Here is an 18,018-nt window from a genome sequence, read left to right on the forward strand (position 1 = left end):
AGACAACTCTTAAAAAACACCTTAACTCAAACTCTGAACAGTTAACGTGGTAAAGAAACACGCAGTTATAAATACTGCAGGGCGGGCCTCGCAGGTGACCTGATAACTATTAGCATACCTGTGTTGTTCTCTACATGGAGCAACCCACCAAGGAGAAAATGAGGGACCTCCAGTTGAAGCGTGTTTTAACCTGGTGTGTGTAATGTTGACATGTTATTGAGGGACCTCCAGGTGAAGCGTGTGTTAACCTGGTGTGTGTAATGTTAACATGACATGTTATTGAAAGACCTCCAGTTGATGCGTGTGTTAACCTGGTGTGTGTAATGTTGACATGTTATTGAGGGACCTCCAGGTGAAGCGTGTGTTAACCTGGTGTGTGTAATGTTAACATGACATGTTATTGAAAGACCTCCAGTTGATGCGTGTGTTAACCTGGTGTGTGTAATGTTGACATGTTATTGAGGGACCTCCAGGTGAAGTGTGTGTTAACCTGGTGTGTGTAATGTTAACATGACATGTTATTGAGGGACCTCCAGTTGAAGCGTGTGTTAACCTGGTGTGTGTAATGTTGACATGTTATTGAGGGACCTCCAGTTGAAGCGTGTGTAAACCTGGTGTGTGTAATGTTGACATGTTATTGAATGAAGGGAAGATACTGTCACCTCCCGAAGGATCTGCGCTGTGTCTGTTCAGTTCTCTCACTTTATTTAACTCTTTCTCTTAAAAAGGGGAAACTGTGGCTCAGTTGGTAGAGCATGGTGTGTGCAACGCCAGGGTTGGGGGTTCAATTCCCACAGGGGGCCAGTACAAAAAAAATAAAAAAAACATTTAAAAAATGCATGAAATAAAAATGAAATGTATGTATTCACTACTGTAAGTCGCTCTGGATGAGAGCGTCTGCTAAATAACTAAAATGTAAAAATGTAAAATGTAACTATTTTGTTAGTGTCAAACTACTCCACCGAAACAAATAATTGAAATTGAAGTGTGCAGGCAGGGGCACAAATTCTTTAAAAACACAGATATTATCTTCAGTTAAATAAAAAGGGAAAAATAAATATCAAAATGTACTTCAGACCAATAAAACATAAGTAGAAACAAACCAAAACTTTAAAAAAAATATATATTTTCTGTCTAAAATATTAATCTGAGGAAGAATCTCTGGGAAAACATTTTATTGTAACGACACTATGTTAGCATTTCAGTTTGAGCGGTTGATTTCTGACCCATCACATTTAAAACGAATCAATTAAATCATTACAGCGTAATGAAGCTATCGATTCTGAGCTACGCTCCTCCTGCCGCCTCATTTTACAAAAGTCACCTAACCATATTTACTAAAAGGAGAAACAAAAGGAGGTATAAAAAAAATAAAACATTTATTCAGCCACAAAATAAAACAAATTGCCATCCCCCTCTTAACCCTGTTGAACGGTTTAATGACAGAATAAACTGGAGTATCATACAGATTTTATGACCGAGCACTTGAGGGTCTGGGTGAGCCGGTGTTGAGGAATATACATCACTGTAGCAGGACACCGACAGAGAGGTGAGGGAAACGGTTTGAGAAGGGTGTATGGGAGAGACAGAGAGGTGAGGGAAACGGGTTGAGAAGGGTGTATGGGAGAGACAGAGAGGTGAGGGAAACGGGTTGAGAAGGGTGTATGGGAGAGACAGAGAGGTGAGGGAAACGGGTTGAGAAGGGTGTATGGGAGAGACAGAGGTTAGGGAAACGGGTTGAGAAGGGTGTATGGGAGAGACAGAGAGGTGAGGGAAACGGGTTGAGAAGGGTGTATGGGAGAGACGGAGAGGTGAGGGAAACGGGTTGAGAAGGGTGTATGGGAGAGACAGAGAGGTGAGGGAAACGGGTTGAGAAGGGTGTATGGGAGAGACAGAGAGGTGAGGGAAACGGGTTGAGAAGGGTGTATGGGAGAGACAGAGAGGTGAGGGAAACGGGTTGAGAAGGGTGTATGGGAGAGACAGAGAGCAGTGGGTTTATCTAACTACACCACCATCAGGAGACATAGGCTACATAGATAAGGCCCTATAAAATCTGTGTTGCGGACGGAATCCAGACATTAAAACCAAACAGTATTCAAAAAGGTATTGAACTTTGTAGAAAAATCAACTAAAATGTATTGAATTTATTTTTAAACGCATTTAATTGCCCAAGTTAATAAGATATGAATTAAATGCATCAAGAGCTAGGTTTCCATCCAAATGGAGACAGATTTTAAAATGTGAATATTCTAAAATATACATTAAAAAAAATAATGCACATTTTCCCCACCAGAGATGTGTTTATCAAATTAACTTGTTGTGGATAAAAAGTCTGTGATTAATGACATAGTGCACATAAAAATGACTTTAAGAAGTCAAAATGGGTTTCCATTGCATTTGCAACCTCACTATAATGGATGTGAAAAACAAATTGGCGTTATATAGCAAAATGTTCCTACTCTGGTATAGGCAGGTGTGTTCTAGCCAACAGCACACAGATACAGTGTGGGTATAGCCTACATGATGAGATACTTATGTACAACATTTTAAAAGTGTCAAACTGCAGCCAAGCATCAATCATCATGTCACCAGAATAAGACCCTCGGTATTTATTGGAAAGGACCATCGAGTTCCTCACCGTGCACCTTCACCACCCTGTGAAGTTCCTCACCGTGCACTTTCACCACCCTGTGAAGTTCCTCACCGTGCACCTTCACCACCCTGTGAAGTTCAGAACTTATTTCATCTGTAGACTAATTTAAACGGCACGGTTTCCCAGAGTCGTAGTGGGAGCACGACACACCATGTCATCGTGTGACTCCAAGTCTACTTCAATATGATAATGCTTATTATAGCAATATTTGAGCTTAAGAGTTTCCACCGCCATTTCTCACGTAATTAATTTTACAAAAACACAGAAAGAACCCACCTTGTCAAGCAACATATGGAAAGTTGTCCGATAAATTTGCTGTTTCCATCAGGCCTGTCGTGAAGTTTTTTTTATTTTTTTTATTCGACATGTAGTTTACTCGCATAAAAATGTTGGATGAAAACCTGGTTAGTGATTTGTATTTTTCCTGCAACTTTCTGAAACGGCTCAGGAATGCTCTCGTCTGGGTGCGGTGCGTGCGTCTAAACTTTGTATAGCATCATCGCTAATGGCTAATGACAACCTTCTCCTGGTAGATGGGAAGGCTTCCCCAAAACCCTTCACAATTAAAATGCTAACTACCAAGTAGACTATACTTACCTGGCAGAACGATATCATGATTTGCATCAATCCAGTGGCCATTTGTTTAGCAAACAATGTTTTTTTACTGCTATACAGTCGCATTAAAAAAGGGTAACTACACCCAAAAATCTAAAATGGCGTCTATTTTCCCCCCAGACATCAAAAGTGGTCTCCTGATGTGGTTGAAGCATTGTTGTGGACTTAAGAAAAACAACATTTGAGGTTCTATTAAAAAAAAAAAAAAGATTGAGATCAAAACCCTGAAAAAACTAAAATGGTGAAAACAATTTTTTTGATTTTATAGGACCCTACATACACACACAAAATACGATAATACAGAAAGTAGCACACAATCCACCGTTTCAAATGTCGTGAGCTATTCAAGATATTTTATATTGACCTATTGGATCTCATAAACATGAGTTCTGACTTTTAAGATAAGCCTTTGTTTTAAAAAAAAAAAAAGGAATTAATTCCCTTATTCAATGCCCTAATCAAGCATCATCTTCACAACTCAGGAAACATATTCTTGCACAGCCCATTTACTTCTACAATTGTCCTAATTGTATTAATAATCAATTAGTTCATTTATTATTTTCACTGCCATGATCAACCCTTCCTCCTCTCCCATCAGCAGCAGCACACGGCAGTCAGACCGACCTGCAGTGCTTAACAACAGAGTTGGGCTGCGTGAGTCAAAGGTCCACTTTTCAGTCATATGACAGACCTCAAAATACATTTAACCCATCAGGTACAGTTACAAGGCCACAGCCCCAACCCCCCCCCCCCAGCTTCCATGCCCCCCCTTTACGACAGCAGCCTTTGTTTTGCCCTCAGCCTTGTCTGCCAAAAGGGCTTCCAACCCGGCTCGGCCTGATCCCTGCATTACAAGCACGGCTTAACTTGGATTTTATAGTGTGAAGTCATTGACAGTTAAAAACAGGCATATAGAAAAAGCAACATCTCAGATTGTTCCAGGATGGCATAATGGGGCTGTGTGTGGGATTCCCTTTTCCAACCGCATTTCAATGCAGTGATTATGGCCTTAGGAAAGTGTGCCATTTTATCTTTCTAGGAATCCCCCAGACTTATGAAGGACGGAAGGCATCAATGACACCACCAAGTCAGACATTACATCATATATTTCCATGACAACATTATTCACAACAAACTTGAGAAAAGCCAGGGAGGGAATCCATTCATTTGACAAAATAATTACATAAATTGTTATTTTACTAAAAAACGTTATTTTAGCTGAAAGTCCCATTGAGACCAAGGGAGCCCTACAATATTACGAGAGAGGAAGGGAAACTAGGCCTACACTCCCACTGAACACACAACACAGGGATCTTTTTGGCTTTTTCCTCACAACCAAACGGTTGCTGTCGGTGATGTATAGCAGGAGTCAAAGGGAAGCTTGTGTTTTTCCTTCTCAGGGCTGATCATTATGTGGACACGGAGCGCGAGAGGAAGGTCTCGCTTTTAACACACACACACACACACACACACACACACACGCACACACGCACACACACAAAAATCATACATTTGACGAGATGGCAGAAGTTGAAATGGGTAATTAGTGATAGATCAAGAATTAGAGACTCAAAACAAGAAAGATTTAGGAAGAGAACTGAACAGTTCATTTCCTTTACAATACAGGATTGCCTATTTCCCCATAAACACAGTCGAAGGAAATCCTTTACTTCACAACCCTTGCGATTATTACATGATGACCAGGCGGCTCCGCGTGTGCCATTGTGCGCATCCCCACCCAGACTCGTTCATGACACACAGGTTAAACTACCAACTGTGAAGTAACTATATTACATTTGGGGACAGGTCGAAATAGGGCTGTGGTGGTCCTTACATTGTGTCAGCTGGTGATTATCAAGCAAATAACTGCCAATCTCACAGTAATTGACCATTAATTAACATAAACACATTTAGCATCTCCTGGCTTCCAATAATAGCCTACAAGCCACTGATTACAGACCTCAACATCAACAATTTAAAAAGTCTAATAAATGCATTTAATATAGCCTAAACCAGGTATTCCCAAACTGGGGCAATGCCGCCGGGGGTACGCCAAATAGAAAATGTGATTCACATAAAAAAAGATATATATTTAAAATAATATATTTAAAAAAAATCTTTACTTTTCAAACAGTACATTTATATTTTCCCAATGGGGCTATACATTTGGGTAAGGTTTTTTTTTCCCTCTCCTGAGTAGCCTCGTTTCACTGCCGAAAATAAAATGAAGCCATCTAGTGTTCAACGAAATAACAACACAATGTCAAATACAGGAAGCCTAGTCAGATAATTAACATCCAATCACATTAACCGTTACTCTCTCGTGGGAAACCTTCACTTTCGCGCAGACATTTAGAAACATGACAATTTGAAAAATAAGCCAAGGGAGTTTGAGCGAGAATAAAGACGACTTTCGAGTAGTAAGACATGGATAAAAGCAACAGATGCCATTAATAAGAAGGGGCTAGAAGCGTCTTATATGGTGAGCTACCGAGTGGCTAGGACAGGCAAGCCCCATACTATTGTGGAGGACTTCATTCTTCCTTTGGGGAAGAACATCGTTTGCATCCATGAGCTAGATAGCTTTTCTTTTATGACCAGCACTAAGGGCCCGGGACAACGTTACCAACATCATAGCATAAGTATCGATGAATCGTTATGACATATGAAATACGAGTGATAGTGTAATCAATGTGTTGGCCCTGATTGGTCAAAGTGTTATTTGACGGTTATCTTTTTTTGACACGCAAAGACCCCAAACGGCGTTCCATAGCAAAGACCCCAAACGACGTTCCATAGAAATCCTGGTTGAGAATGAAACAGCACAACAAGTAAGTGAAAGAAATAGGTTTTGATTATGTTTTACTGGTAATGGGGACATACGTAAATACCAATAAAATGACTTTTTTGTCAGTGTGGTGTGTGTGTAAACTTTATTTAATACCTAGGCAAGTCAGATAAGAACAAATTCTTATTTACAATGACGGCCTACACCTGCCAAACCCGGACGACGCTGGGCCAATTGTGCGCCGCACTATGGGACTCCCGATCACAGCCGGATGTGATACAGCTTGGATTCGAACCAGGGACTGTAGTGACGCCTCTTGCACTGAGATGCAGTGCCTTACACCGCTGCGTCCGTGTGTGTTAACTATTTAACTGTTCTAGACTGCTTAAAAGGCTGCTCAAATTTTAAAAACAGGCACTGGCCTTGAATTTCCCAGTGGCCTCCCCCTTGTGTGGTCGTAATGCCTCCTAAAAAAACAAAACAATGAATGGCTTGCAGCCGGTTATGCCCTTCGGCTAAATATAATAATTATAATTCCATTCACCCGGTTGCCAATGATCATGTTCCCAAGCACCTCTCACAGATCTCTCAATTCTTATTAGCCAATGCCTGTCAAGTGACAGGGTCCTTCTCACAGGAATCTAGCCTCCGAAGTAGGCTACAAGTGAAGACACGTTGAGGACGCGCCCTTTTCAAATTTCAAGTCGCATACTGAAGAGGTCAGAAGAACTGTCCACATTTACTTGTACAAAAGTTGAATCCTTCTGTGTGAGAAACAAATATTCCAAACATACTCTGGGACAGTTGTGGGAAGCGATAGAGCCAAGATTAATACAATCATTTGCATAAAAAAAAAATAACATTTAAAAGCAGTGAGGATGATGCAGCAAATCAGAACATTTAGCTTAAAAGGTTGATAGCCTAATAGTTTATTTCTTCGCATTACGAAGTGCAACAATGTGCACACGGCAGTAGGCTATAAGGGAAAATGTTCCAAAATGCAATCAATTAGCGGGAAAAACACCATTCTCAAAAAGTGACTGCAAATGCAATTATGTAACGCTTTATTATAAAAAAAAAAAAGGTGCATTTTTATTGTGGAAATTATCTTTCCCCTGACTTGAAACTCACACGCCACTTAAGTATGCCAGTTAGGCTCTACACGGATTGTAAAGCAGAATAATGTGCTTCATTTTAAGACTATTTGTGATACAAAACATATAGGCCTATGGGCTAGACTACATGAGGTGTGGGATTAGGATTTGAAAAAGAAGCCTAGTTACCGTGACTAAAGGGTCAGGTGGAATTTGGACTTGTGACCGCCGGTGTGGCGGTAATACGGTGACCTTAACAGCCCAACAAATCAAAGTTTATCTGTCACGAACGCCGAATACAACAGGCCTTACAGTGAAATGCCGAATACAACAGGCCTTACAGTGAAATGCTGAATACAACAGGCCTTACAGTGAAATGCTTACTTACAGGCTCTAACCAATAGTGCAAAAAAAAAAGGTATTATGTGAACAATAGGCAAGTAAAGAAATAAAACAACAGTAAAAAGACAGTGATTAACAGTAGAGAGGCTCCATACAGACACCGGTTAGTCGGGCTGATTGATGAAGTATGTACATGTAGATATGGTTAAAGTGACTATGCATATATGCTAAACAGAGAGTAGCAGTAGAGAGGCTATATACAGACACCGGTTAGTCAGGCTGATTGAGGTAGTATGTACATGTAGATATGGTTAAAGTGACTATGCATATATGATAAACAGAGAGTAGCAGTAGCGTAAGAGAGGGGTTGGCGGGTGGTGGGTGGGACACAATGCAGATAGCCCGGTTAGCCAATGTGCAGGAGCACTGTTTGGTCGGCCCAATTGTGGTAGTATGTACATGAATGTATAGTTAAAGTGACTATGCATATATGATAAACGGAGAGTAGCAGCAGCATGAAATACACATGAAATATTCATGCACAGTTAGCTTGCTGTTGTCCTGGGAGATACACATTGTGTTGTCATTTTACCTGAAATACACATGGTCACTTTTATTTTATAATTTTCAGGACCTTTGTAGAAGTCACAAAAATAATGTGTTCTCTACTCAGAATTAATCCACAGATAAAAAAGGAGAAACCTAGTCAGTTATTCTCCACGTTCATTATTCTTCTGTGGATTTTATATGGGGGTTGGCATGGCAACCAACTGGACTAGAAGGCTGGACCTCGTTCATCTGTCAATCATCCACATGGGTATATGCTCATAAAGAAAACCAATGAGTAGATGGGAGAGGCGGGACCTGCAGTGTGTCAAGCTTCTAAAATAGAACCAAGTTTTATTTTAGCGTCTGGCTGCTCAGACGCCTGTTGTCGCACGCAAGCCGTTTCGGTGAAATTACTGAACGACATGCATGTCTACATTTATTTTGCAACGCACGGAACGCGGGCGGTTTGGGCAGCATGTTAGGCTATTGCCTTTGTTAGATTTCATCTGTTGCATTTGCCCATTTTAAATCTAAAAATACTTTACGCCACACAATTAAGCTACTTATATAGAATTTTTTTTAAAAAAAGGTTCAGGGAAAACACAATTATTCAGAAACAATGGCTCAGGCTTTCGTTCATAAACTCTAGCTAAGTAAACAAAGTAATTACATGATCACTGCTCATTTATAAATAATTTATTACACTGTGTTTGTATAAAATAAATGTGGCAGAATGTGATCAAACAGCCTGTTTAGCTCCAGAAAAGGACTGCATGTAGGCTAGGTACAGCCACTACCCATGTTCTGGTGAGTGGCGACCATTTTGTGTGTTCCCTCCAGTGAAGCTGTCAACATCACATCGACCATGAGGAGGGCCAACAACTGAACGTGATGATTTAAGGTTTCCCGTATGAAACAGCTGAACCTCCCGTTCTCCTTCCACATCCAGACCATAGGCTGCTGCAACACGTTTTCCCCTGTCACAAATAAAGGTTTTTCACAGCTCACATTTCCTACCACTACAAATCAGAGAAACGGACCAAAGAAAATATCCTGGGGCACAATTTTTTTACTTGCTTCGTAATACCCATGCATGTTCCTACATGGGTAGCCTATTCCATGTTATTCATGAACATGGAGGAGTGGGAATAGATAGACAGGACACCCAAAAGCCAGAGAAGCCAGAGAAAAAGGCCCACCTCGGAGACTCCCAGGCAAGGACATGCTGTTCACATGCTAGAGATCCATGGCCCGGAAAAGGTCAGCACCGCAGTGGGCCGAGCTGCAGACATCAGGCTGTGGTCTACCTACAGGGTGGCCCACATCAAACACATTCCGCACGCACAACATTGTGGGAAAATGTGCCTGAGGTTCCCAAACAGGGGCCACGGAGAGTCAACACAAAAACAATAGACACACTGCCTTCTGTTCCCAGAGCGAATCAAATGAACGGTCTTTCCCATTTCAGCCGTTCAGCATAGAGGTCAGTCATTGTTTAACACCTTGTTTCTGTTGAGTGTTTTTATAAAGGAGGACGGGGATTCCCAATTTCCCATCCAAGACTATTAGTTAACTTTATAAATGGAGATTAAAAAAAACAATAAAAAAATTAATTTAAAAAAAGGGGGACTATTCAGTTGGCCACAACAAAATTAACTTAAATTAAACTTTGAGCACAAATGATATATGAATTGGTTGGTTCATGGAATGATTAACTTTATGGGGCTTGGGGTTGTGAGTGACGAGCCGTCAGTCAAAGGCCCTCACAGACGCTCTGGAATATCCCCCCTTTACAGAGATTCACTCACAAGACTGAGAAGAAGAAGAAAGCGACCAGGCAGGTGTTGCACGACTACTTTCTGTTACACAGCAGCAAGAGAGAGCGGTTGCTTCGCGGATAGAGACTCGACGTTCCATCTCCTCCATACATAAAATGTGTCCTTTGTGACAAACAGACACAGTCAACGGCAGCATAATGCCCCAGAAAAACACGTTATATTGTGTTATCGTTCAGAAAACTATGCACCTCGGTGTGGTTTAGATATCGATACACAATCCCTTCTGCATCAGAATTATGAGATAAATGACAATATAGGCCACAGTAATATACATGCAAATACTGCTCAAAACATCCAGGGGGGCTTCATTCTTTTTTTTTATACATTTCATGCCAAATATGGTCACTTCCCACAGAATTCAGTCAATCAGGAAGAAAACAGCCCTTGACATATGCTCCACTCCCTCAGAAAGAGATAGCAGCCGTCCTCTAGCAGGGCCCCTCTGCAGTAACCTTTTTCTCTGCATACATTCCATGTGTAAAATACCCAGAAAAATCTCCTTTGAACTCTGGAGCGGTTTAAAGTGAGACAACACTAATGGGATGAGGTTTTGGAGACAGTTAGGGTAACACAGAACAGAAGAGGGCGTAACAGTAAAATACAGAAGACAAGAAGTTATACATACTCCATATCAGATGCTTTGTTGGATCAGCAGAGAGATCCTTACTAGCCAAATGCTTGACATAACCTAAGCATGAGACACACCAAGACTGCCGATAGGTACTCATCACAGTGGGAGGTGGTTCCTTCTCTTGCTAGAACAAATGGCGGTACCTGATGTGTGCCGACCCGATAGGTTTGTAGCTATCGCAATGCTCATCAGTGGCACAACAACTTGACATTGAGCCAATCAGAGAGCATGAACCTCAAATAAACAAAATGGTCGGGGAGATGGCACTTTCTACATACATCCACAGACAAGCCAGTCACAATGTAGCTAGCTGTACACAGGCACAACAACAAAAAATACTTCCTCCAAGCTAGTTAACTAATATTGACACTATAATTCAATCACAATGGATTAGCTAGTTTCCATGAAAAAGCTGCCCTTGCTGGCTGCAGAGTTAGTGCAGTGTCCCTAACATTAGCTAGCTGGCTAAACATTTGGCTATGGGCTGGCACTGGCAGTATGAGATAATGGAGAGTGAATTAAATTGTTTCTTTGTTGTCTAGCTGTGGCCACCTGGCTGGTATCAACAAAATTAACACGGATAGCTTAGACTCTAGACCATAAGCAATACGCATGGATATGCATTGCCAAACAACGCTACTGCCACCTTCTGGTTTGGAGTATTTTAACAAGTGGCTGACGACTTCCAAGGTCTTTGCTGTGTGAACACAAAAGACATTGACTGCCGACACTCTGTTCAGATGTGCTAAGTACTGTCGGTAAGCAAACGTTTGACAATCTTGTGTCGGAGCTTTTAAGTTTATCTAAATATAAAGAGAGAGACATTGAGATGTGTACACTTCATTGGTCCATCACAGGAATCCCTACTAGCCTAATGTTAACAAACAGACTCTTATGTTCTAGAATATTCTAAAATGGACCTGTTAGTATTTATGTCTCAGCCTTACAGAGAAGCAAACAGAGCATCACTGGAACAGGGAAACCAGAACGGCCATGTCGCGTGCGGTTTACGGTACATTATTCAATCATTTCATTACACTGCAGTGTCAATGAACACCTGCGTTGCTGATAGGCTAAAATAGAACTTGGCTCTATTTAAAGATGCTCAACCCGCCTCATTGGTTTTCACAAGCATATAAAGCCACGTGAGTGATGAAAAATTAAACAAGAGATGAATCACAGGTAACTAAATACTAAACTATGATTCTACCATTTATCTATGGATTAATCATCCTAGTAGAGAAACACAATTTTGTATGACTCCGGGTCAAAGGGTTAGGGTTATGAAACTGAAGCTGATAGGACTCCGGGTCAAAGTTCTACAAATACCCAGCAACAAGAAGACAACATTCAGTCAAGGTAAATTAACAACCAACAACCCAATGTTTATCTCCCAGGACAAAATTGTTAGCAACAGCAAGCTAGCTAAAATGTCCATGAACATTTTATGTGTTTCAAATCAACATGCCAAGGTGTAACAGGTAGCTATAGAGAAAATGTGCAAAGATTGTAAGTTAAGAGGTTTTCATGGAGGTTACATTTTGGGTGTAGCACAAAAAAAAATGCCACAGCCAAGACTAAAAATAGCTACTTCAGATACACTCAACTGGGAAATATTCAATTTTACTAGAAAAAACTTTTCGGTAAAATATGTAGGGGAAAAAAAAAAAGTCTGGCGAGGCACTTTATCTTGTACCATGTCATCATAATTCTGCATGGCTCCGAGTCATGCTAATAACATCTACTGAATGGAATGGTACATTTCACCACCCTTATTTCATGAATGTCTGGTTATCCACCTAATATGGTGTGCCTGCGTATGTTGTTTTACAAAGATGTATTAGTCTGGTGACTTTCAGATGCTTAAAATGAAACACTTCCAGAGAAGCTTGGAGTACAGTAAGCCATTAGCCAGCCTCTTTACATTATAAGTAGGCCAAGTTTGCAGAGTAAAAAGGTGGTAACCTGATAGCCTAAATACAACAGCAACAGTTGTTACATACCTGTAGTTTTGTTTCTTCTTATTGTAATTACATAGTTGAGCAGTTCAATATATTGTTTTTATCCTGCAGATTAATATTCAAACTATGCCATCTTTAGGATGAAACAACAAATGTGTCACTTGTCACAGATTTAAAAACATGTTCAAATAACATATACATACATACATATTTTTTTAAACATTTATTTTACTTGGCAAGCCAGTTAAGAACAAATTCTTATTTACAATGACGGCCTTCCCCGGCCAAACCCCAACAACGCTGGGCCAATTGTGCATCGCCCTATGGGACTCCCAATCACAGCCGGTTGAGATATAGCCTGGAATCGAACCAGGGTCTGTAGTGACGCCTCCAACACTGAGATGCAATGCCTTAGACCGCTTGTGCCACTTGGGAGCCCACTTAACTACAGGTATGGACTAAAGCCCAAAAGACTACATTAGAGGACAGGATTAGTGACATAACTATATGGTATGCTGTGAGAAATGTCTTGAATCCTGAGCTGAAAACGTTTGGATCAATACACAGGGAAAACATCCAACAGCTATGAAGGCACTATAGAGAATGGGTTCTATATTTTTCTGCTGCAATAAAGCTAAGGGATAGAGCCTGTATACTTTAAAAATGTAATGGTTGTACATGCCACCATGATATGCCTTGTTTTTCAAACAAAGTGTATCATAAAACAAGAAATAGGAAATACAGTTATACGGTGCCTGGAATCTTGTTTTGTTTCCTCCATAGTAAACATCCTCACACTCACAGTAATTGTCTGACACACAGGTGAGCGTGTGAATGTGTACATTATTTCAGACATTTCTGCTGAGAGATGGGCATAGTGTTTGCTAATCCTGCATGTATGGGGATTTCATGGACCTTCATAACGTTGGCTAAATATGTTTACATTTCCAGCTACAACGTGAGTGTGTGTGTGTAGCAAGTCGCCATGAAGGGGCCTACGCCTGCAAGCGAATTATACAATTTCCTGTTTAGATTTGCTGCAACAGACCACCCTAGTCCATATCAGGAGCTAATCTGTACTCGGGTTGACCCATCCACGACAGGCCTCTATAAAATATTTTAACAGTGGGCGTGGGTATTCTTTAATAACTTTGCTAACAAATATTTGTAATAACCCCAATGAGACGCAAAATGTGTTTACCATAATTTAGGCAAAAAGTATCATGGTAAAAATGGTCAATCATATTGTTTCAGTGACCACTGCATTGAATCCCTCATTTAAAAACTCATTTCAATTAAAAAAGGTATTTTTCCATGGGAATAATAAAACACATGAAATTGGTGATGGTAGGATGGGTGGTGTGTAGAGAGTGAGTCACATGAATCATTAACCAGTATTGCATTAAAAAAATATATATCGCTATACTTACTTTCTCCATGTGTTAGTCCACCATGACATACCATGTAGATAAAAGTAACCAAAACAACCGCGGAGCTCCCAAGCCGCATTGTGACTGTTCTCTTATTTTTAGTGCATCAAAAAAAAACGTGGTTGTTTCGAAGATATCCAAAGTCTGTTTAAAAAAATGTCTTTCTAAGAAATGAAAACACAAAACAAATATTGAAAAAGAGAGAGACGAGAACTAGTCCAGTTAGCCCCCCCTTAAAAAGGGGCCGGGGGGTCCAATGTGTTTGTAACGTTATCTTGATATCTTCTCAGTTAATTATGGATTATCCCTGAAACAAAATGACCACTAAATAACGTGGTCTTGGGTTCTGGCGATACATTTGCGAATAAAAAACTTCATTTTCCACAATTGTATGGGATAGGTGACTTTCATCTGTTCTATATAAAAGTCTTCCGATTGGAGAGAAATAAATCCTGTTAGCTGAACTAGTAAAGAGGTACCAGTCGCGATAGTAGCTACGGGCTCATTCCACGATAAACGAGGGTCCAATGTTGAAAATACATGGAATTAACTATGGGCGACCGTGCTTCTGGTAAAACACTCAGAGACCGTATTTTCATATAATAAAGCAATTATTTAAAAATATATATATAAAAAAAAAATGCTTAGTAATGTTGAAATATGTGTCCTCTTCTTTCCAAAAAACCCCCCCAGTTATTTAGCCGAATTTCTATCAACCCAATAACCTAGCTAGCTAACATTAGCCAGCTATAGTAATTGGGATAGAGTTGGCTAGCTTGCTGTAATCCACAGGTCTCTGATTGAGTGGTTTCATGCACCTCCCAAGTATTTCCACTTCTTCGCAGTAATCACAGCAAAAAACACCTTTTTAAGACGTACGAAGAAAAACATGAACACATCCCAGGAACTCCTTTTGGATTCATGCAGGGGGAAGAAGAAGAAGAAAAAAAAACGTGGATAGCTTTTTCAACGACCTTCCCCTGAACTGCTACAGTCACGCCACGACCCAAAACAATTTTTGAAAACACCCATAAACAATAAACGTGATATAGCGAACGTTACTTTTAACCATTAAACAAATAATATCCGCCGCTTCCAGCACATTGCTTCGAAGTGTGTAAAAACTTCGATCCCCGTAAACGGTACCTCTCTCAGGTTCCCCCCCTTTTCGTCTCTTTCTGTGTCTATCCAACAGTAAACAAGTACTGCCAGTCAGCTGGGCAGATAAGGTCCGTTGGAAAACACGGAGTAGCGCTAGAACCGCTGGAAACTGCGGATTGGAGTATATTGCACGATAGAAAGCCCATCCATGAGCCTAACAAAAATTCTCTTTGTGTCACTCAACCAAAAATACTATTAGAACGACAAAACGCAATCATTCGGAGATGATAGACAATTTAAAATGAATGATTTTGAGTTATTTCTATTACTCCAGCCGGGACGTTTTCATTAAAAAAATAAAAATGTTCTTAGCAAATTGTAATAAAACTCTTATCTTCCAAGTTGGCTATAAAACTAGCAGATAAAATGATAGGCAGCAAATGCATCTTTAATTTATAATTTGTATCAATATTTATTCTAACTATGATTTCCAAATTGCACAAATTAATTATAGTTTAATTTGTTTAAGTATATTGTAGTTTCAAAGTAATAATGGAATGTTTTTTAGCAGAGACTAGTATAAATAAATAGCTTTATCTCGAACCTGGAGGCAGGAAGGAAGCATAGTAGCCTTTAGCTTGGTACACAACAGTATAGTCATTAAGGTTTTGCATGACAAACACATCCTCATAACCCCAGTATTATTACCATAGATTTGACAACATTTTATGAGTGTGGGAGCTTGTTCATGATTAACATGGTGGTTGCATGCCTTTGCATGGAGGAAGTCTTTCTCTTCTGTGGTTGTTGTTTGAGGGCAAAGAAGTATTTTGAATCATCCAGGATCACATTTTGTCATCCTTGGTGTTCAACCAAACCATTTGTCACGGTGGTGTTGTTCATTCAAATTGATCAAGGACCAACATGTTAAATATACATTTTTAAGTAAATCCTCATCTCATGAAATTACATTCAGCAAAGTAAAGAACATGCACTGTGCACTTTTTGTTTTTGTTTCAGATTAATGCTTTCTGTGCCTGCAGCTCTGCTTGTTCAGAGCGAGAGACTGCTGCAGCACTTCTTTGTCCTCTCTCCACCAACACACAAATGGAACATGAATTACATTGATTGGCCCTAAATCTTTAAATGCGAACACCACCACCCCCTTCCAAAAAATAATTGAGGAAATACAGGATATATAACACATTTGTTAAACCACCTTACAACACCTGTGCTGATTGGTGTTTAGTGACCTGGTGTTTAGTACCCTGGTGTTTAGTGCCCTGGTGTTTAGTGCCCTGGTGTTTAGTGCCCTGGTGTTTAGTACCCTGGTGTTTAGTGCCCTGGTGTTTAGTGCCCTGGTGTTTAGTGCCCTGGTGTTTAGTACCCTGGTGTTTAGTGCCCTGGTGTTTAGTGCCCTGGTGTTTAGTGGCCTGGTGTTTAGTGCCCTGGTGTTTAGTACCCTGGTGTTTAGTGCCCTGGTGTTTAGTGCCCTGGTGTTTAGTGGCCTGGTGTTTAGTGGCCTGGTGTTTAGTGCCCTGGTGTTTAGTACCCTAGTGTTTAGTGCTCTGGTGTTTAGTGCCCTGGTGTTTAGTGCCCTGGTGTTTAGTACCCTGGTGTTTAGTGCCCTGGTGTTTAGTGCCCTGGTGTTTAGTGGCCTGGTGTTTAGTACCCTGGTGTTTAGTGGCCTGGTGTTTAGTGGCCTGGTGTTTAGTGCCCTGGTGTTTAGTGCCCTGGTGTTTAGTACCCTGGTGTTTAGTACCTATTGCTTAGTGCCCTAGTGTTTAGTGGCCTGGTGTTTAGTGCTCTGGTGTTTAGTGCCCTGGTGTTTAGTACCCTGGTGTTTAGTGCTCTGGTGTTTAGTGCCCTGGTGTTTAGTGCCCTGGTGTTTAGTGGCCTGGTGTTTAGTGCCCTGGGGTTTAGTACCCTAGTGTTTAGTGCTCTGGTGTTTAGTGCCCTGGTGTTTAGTACCCTGGTATTTAGTACCCTAGTGTTTAGTGCTCTGGTGTTTAGTGCCCTGGTGTTTAGTACCCTGGTATTTAGTACCCTAGTGTTTAGTGCTCTGGTGTTTAGTGCCCTGGTGTTTAGTGCCCTGGTGTTTAGTACCCTGGTATTTAGTACCCTAGTGTTTAGTGCTCTGGTGTTTAGTGCCCTGGTGTTTAGTACCCTGGTATTTAGTACCCTAGTGTTTAGTGCTCTGGTGTTTAGTGCCTTAGTGTTTAGTGCCCTGGTATGTTCTGTTCTTTTCAAGCCTAGGCTGTATCTTGTTCAGTCTAAAAGTTGGCAGTCAGTGGAATGTTGTGACTAAGGGGAAGGGAACAGCTGGCAGTCAGTGGAATGTTGTGACTAAGGGGAAGGGAACAGCTGGCAGTCAGTGGAATGTTGTGACTAAGGGGAAGGGAACAGCTGGCAGTCAGTGGAATGTTGTGACTAAAGGGAAGGGAACAGCTGGCAGTCAGTGGAATGTTGTGACTAAGGGGAAGGGAACCGCTGGCAGTCAGTGGAATGTTGTGACTAAGGGGAAGGGAACAGCTGGCAGTCAGTGGAATGTTGTGACTAAGGGAAAGGGAACAGCTGGCAGTCAGTGGAATGTTGTGACTAAGGGGAAGGGAACAGCTGGCAGTCAGTGGAATGTTGTGACTAAGGGGAAGGGAACAGCTGGCAGTCAGTGGAATGTTGTGACTAAGGGGAAGGGAACAGCTGGCAGTCAGTGGAATGTTGTGACTAAGGGGAAGGGAACAGCTGGCAGTCAGTGGAATGTTGTGACTAAGGGGAAGGGAACAGCTGGCAGTCAGTGGAATGTTGTGACTAAGGGAAAGGGAACAGCTGGCAGTCAGTGGAATGTTGTGACTAAGGGGAAGGGAAGGAAAAGGAACAGAGAGTGAATGAGGTCTTTTAGGAATAGCTTTCACAAGGTCTGGAACGTCATGGATTTGAACACCTCTGTTTGCATAATGGAAACCTAAAAATACAGCAGCAGACAATGCATTCGGAAAGTATTCCGACCCCTTGACAT

The 18,018-nt window shown here is 41.0% G+C and overlaps 1 protein-coding gene across 3 annotated transcripts in view; it reads right to left on the reverse strand.

The window, feature by feature from the left end:
• LOC115158830 (insulin receptor-like) overlaps positions 1-15,099 on the reverse strand; it is a 178,533-nt gene extending 163,434 nt beyond the window's left edge. For 2 of the 3 annotated variants that reach the window (XM_029708185.1, XM_029708184.1), the window contains exon 1: positions 13,902-15,098. In XM_029708185.1, the coding sequence (XP_029564045.1) occupies positions 13,902-13,980 (79 nt within the window). In that variant the 5' untranslated portion in view covers positions 13,981-15,098. Of the gene's footprint in view, positions 1-13,901 lie in introns of all 3 variants that reach the window. The other variant, XM_029708186.1, reaches the window with a different exon arrangement.
• Between the last annotated feature and the right edge of the window lie 2,919 nt (positions 15,100-18,018).

This window comes from Salmo trutta, chromosome 22 (assembly GCF_901001165.1).
Source record: "Salmo trutta chromosome 22, fSalTru1.1, whole genome shotgun sequence".
Taxonomy (NCBI): domain Eukaryota; kingdom Metazoa; phylum Chordata; class Actinopteri; order Salmoniformes; family Salmonidae; genus Salmo; species Salmo trutta.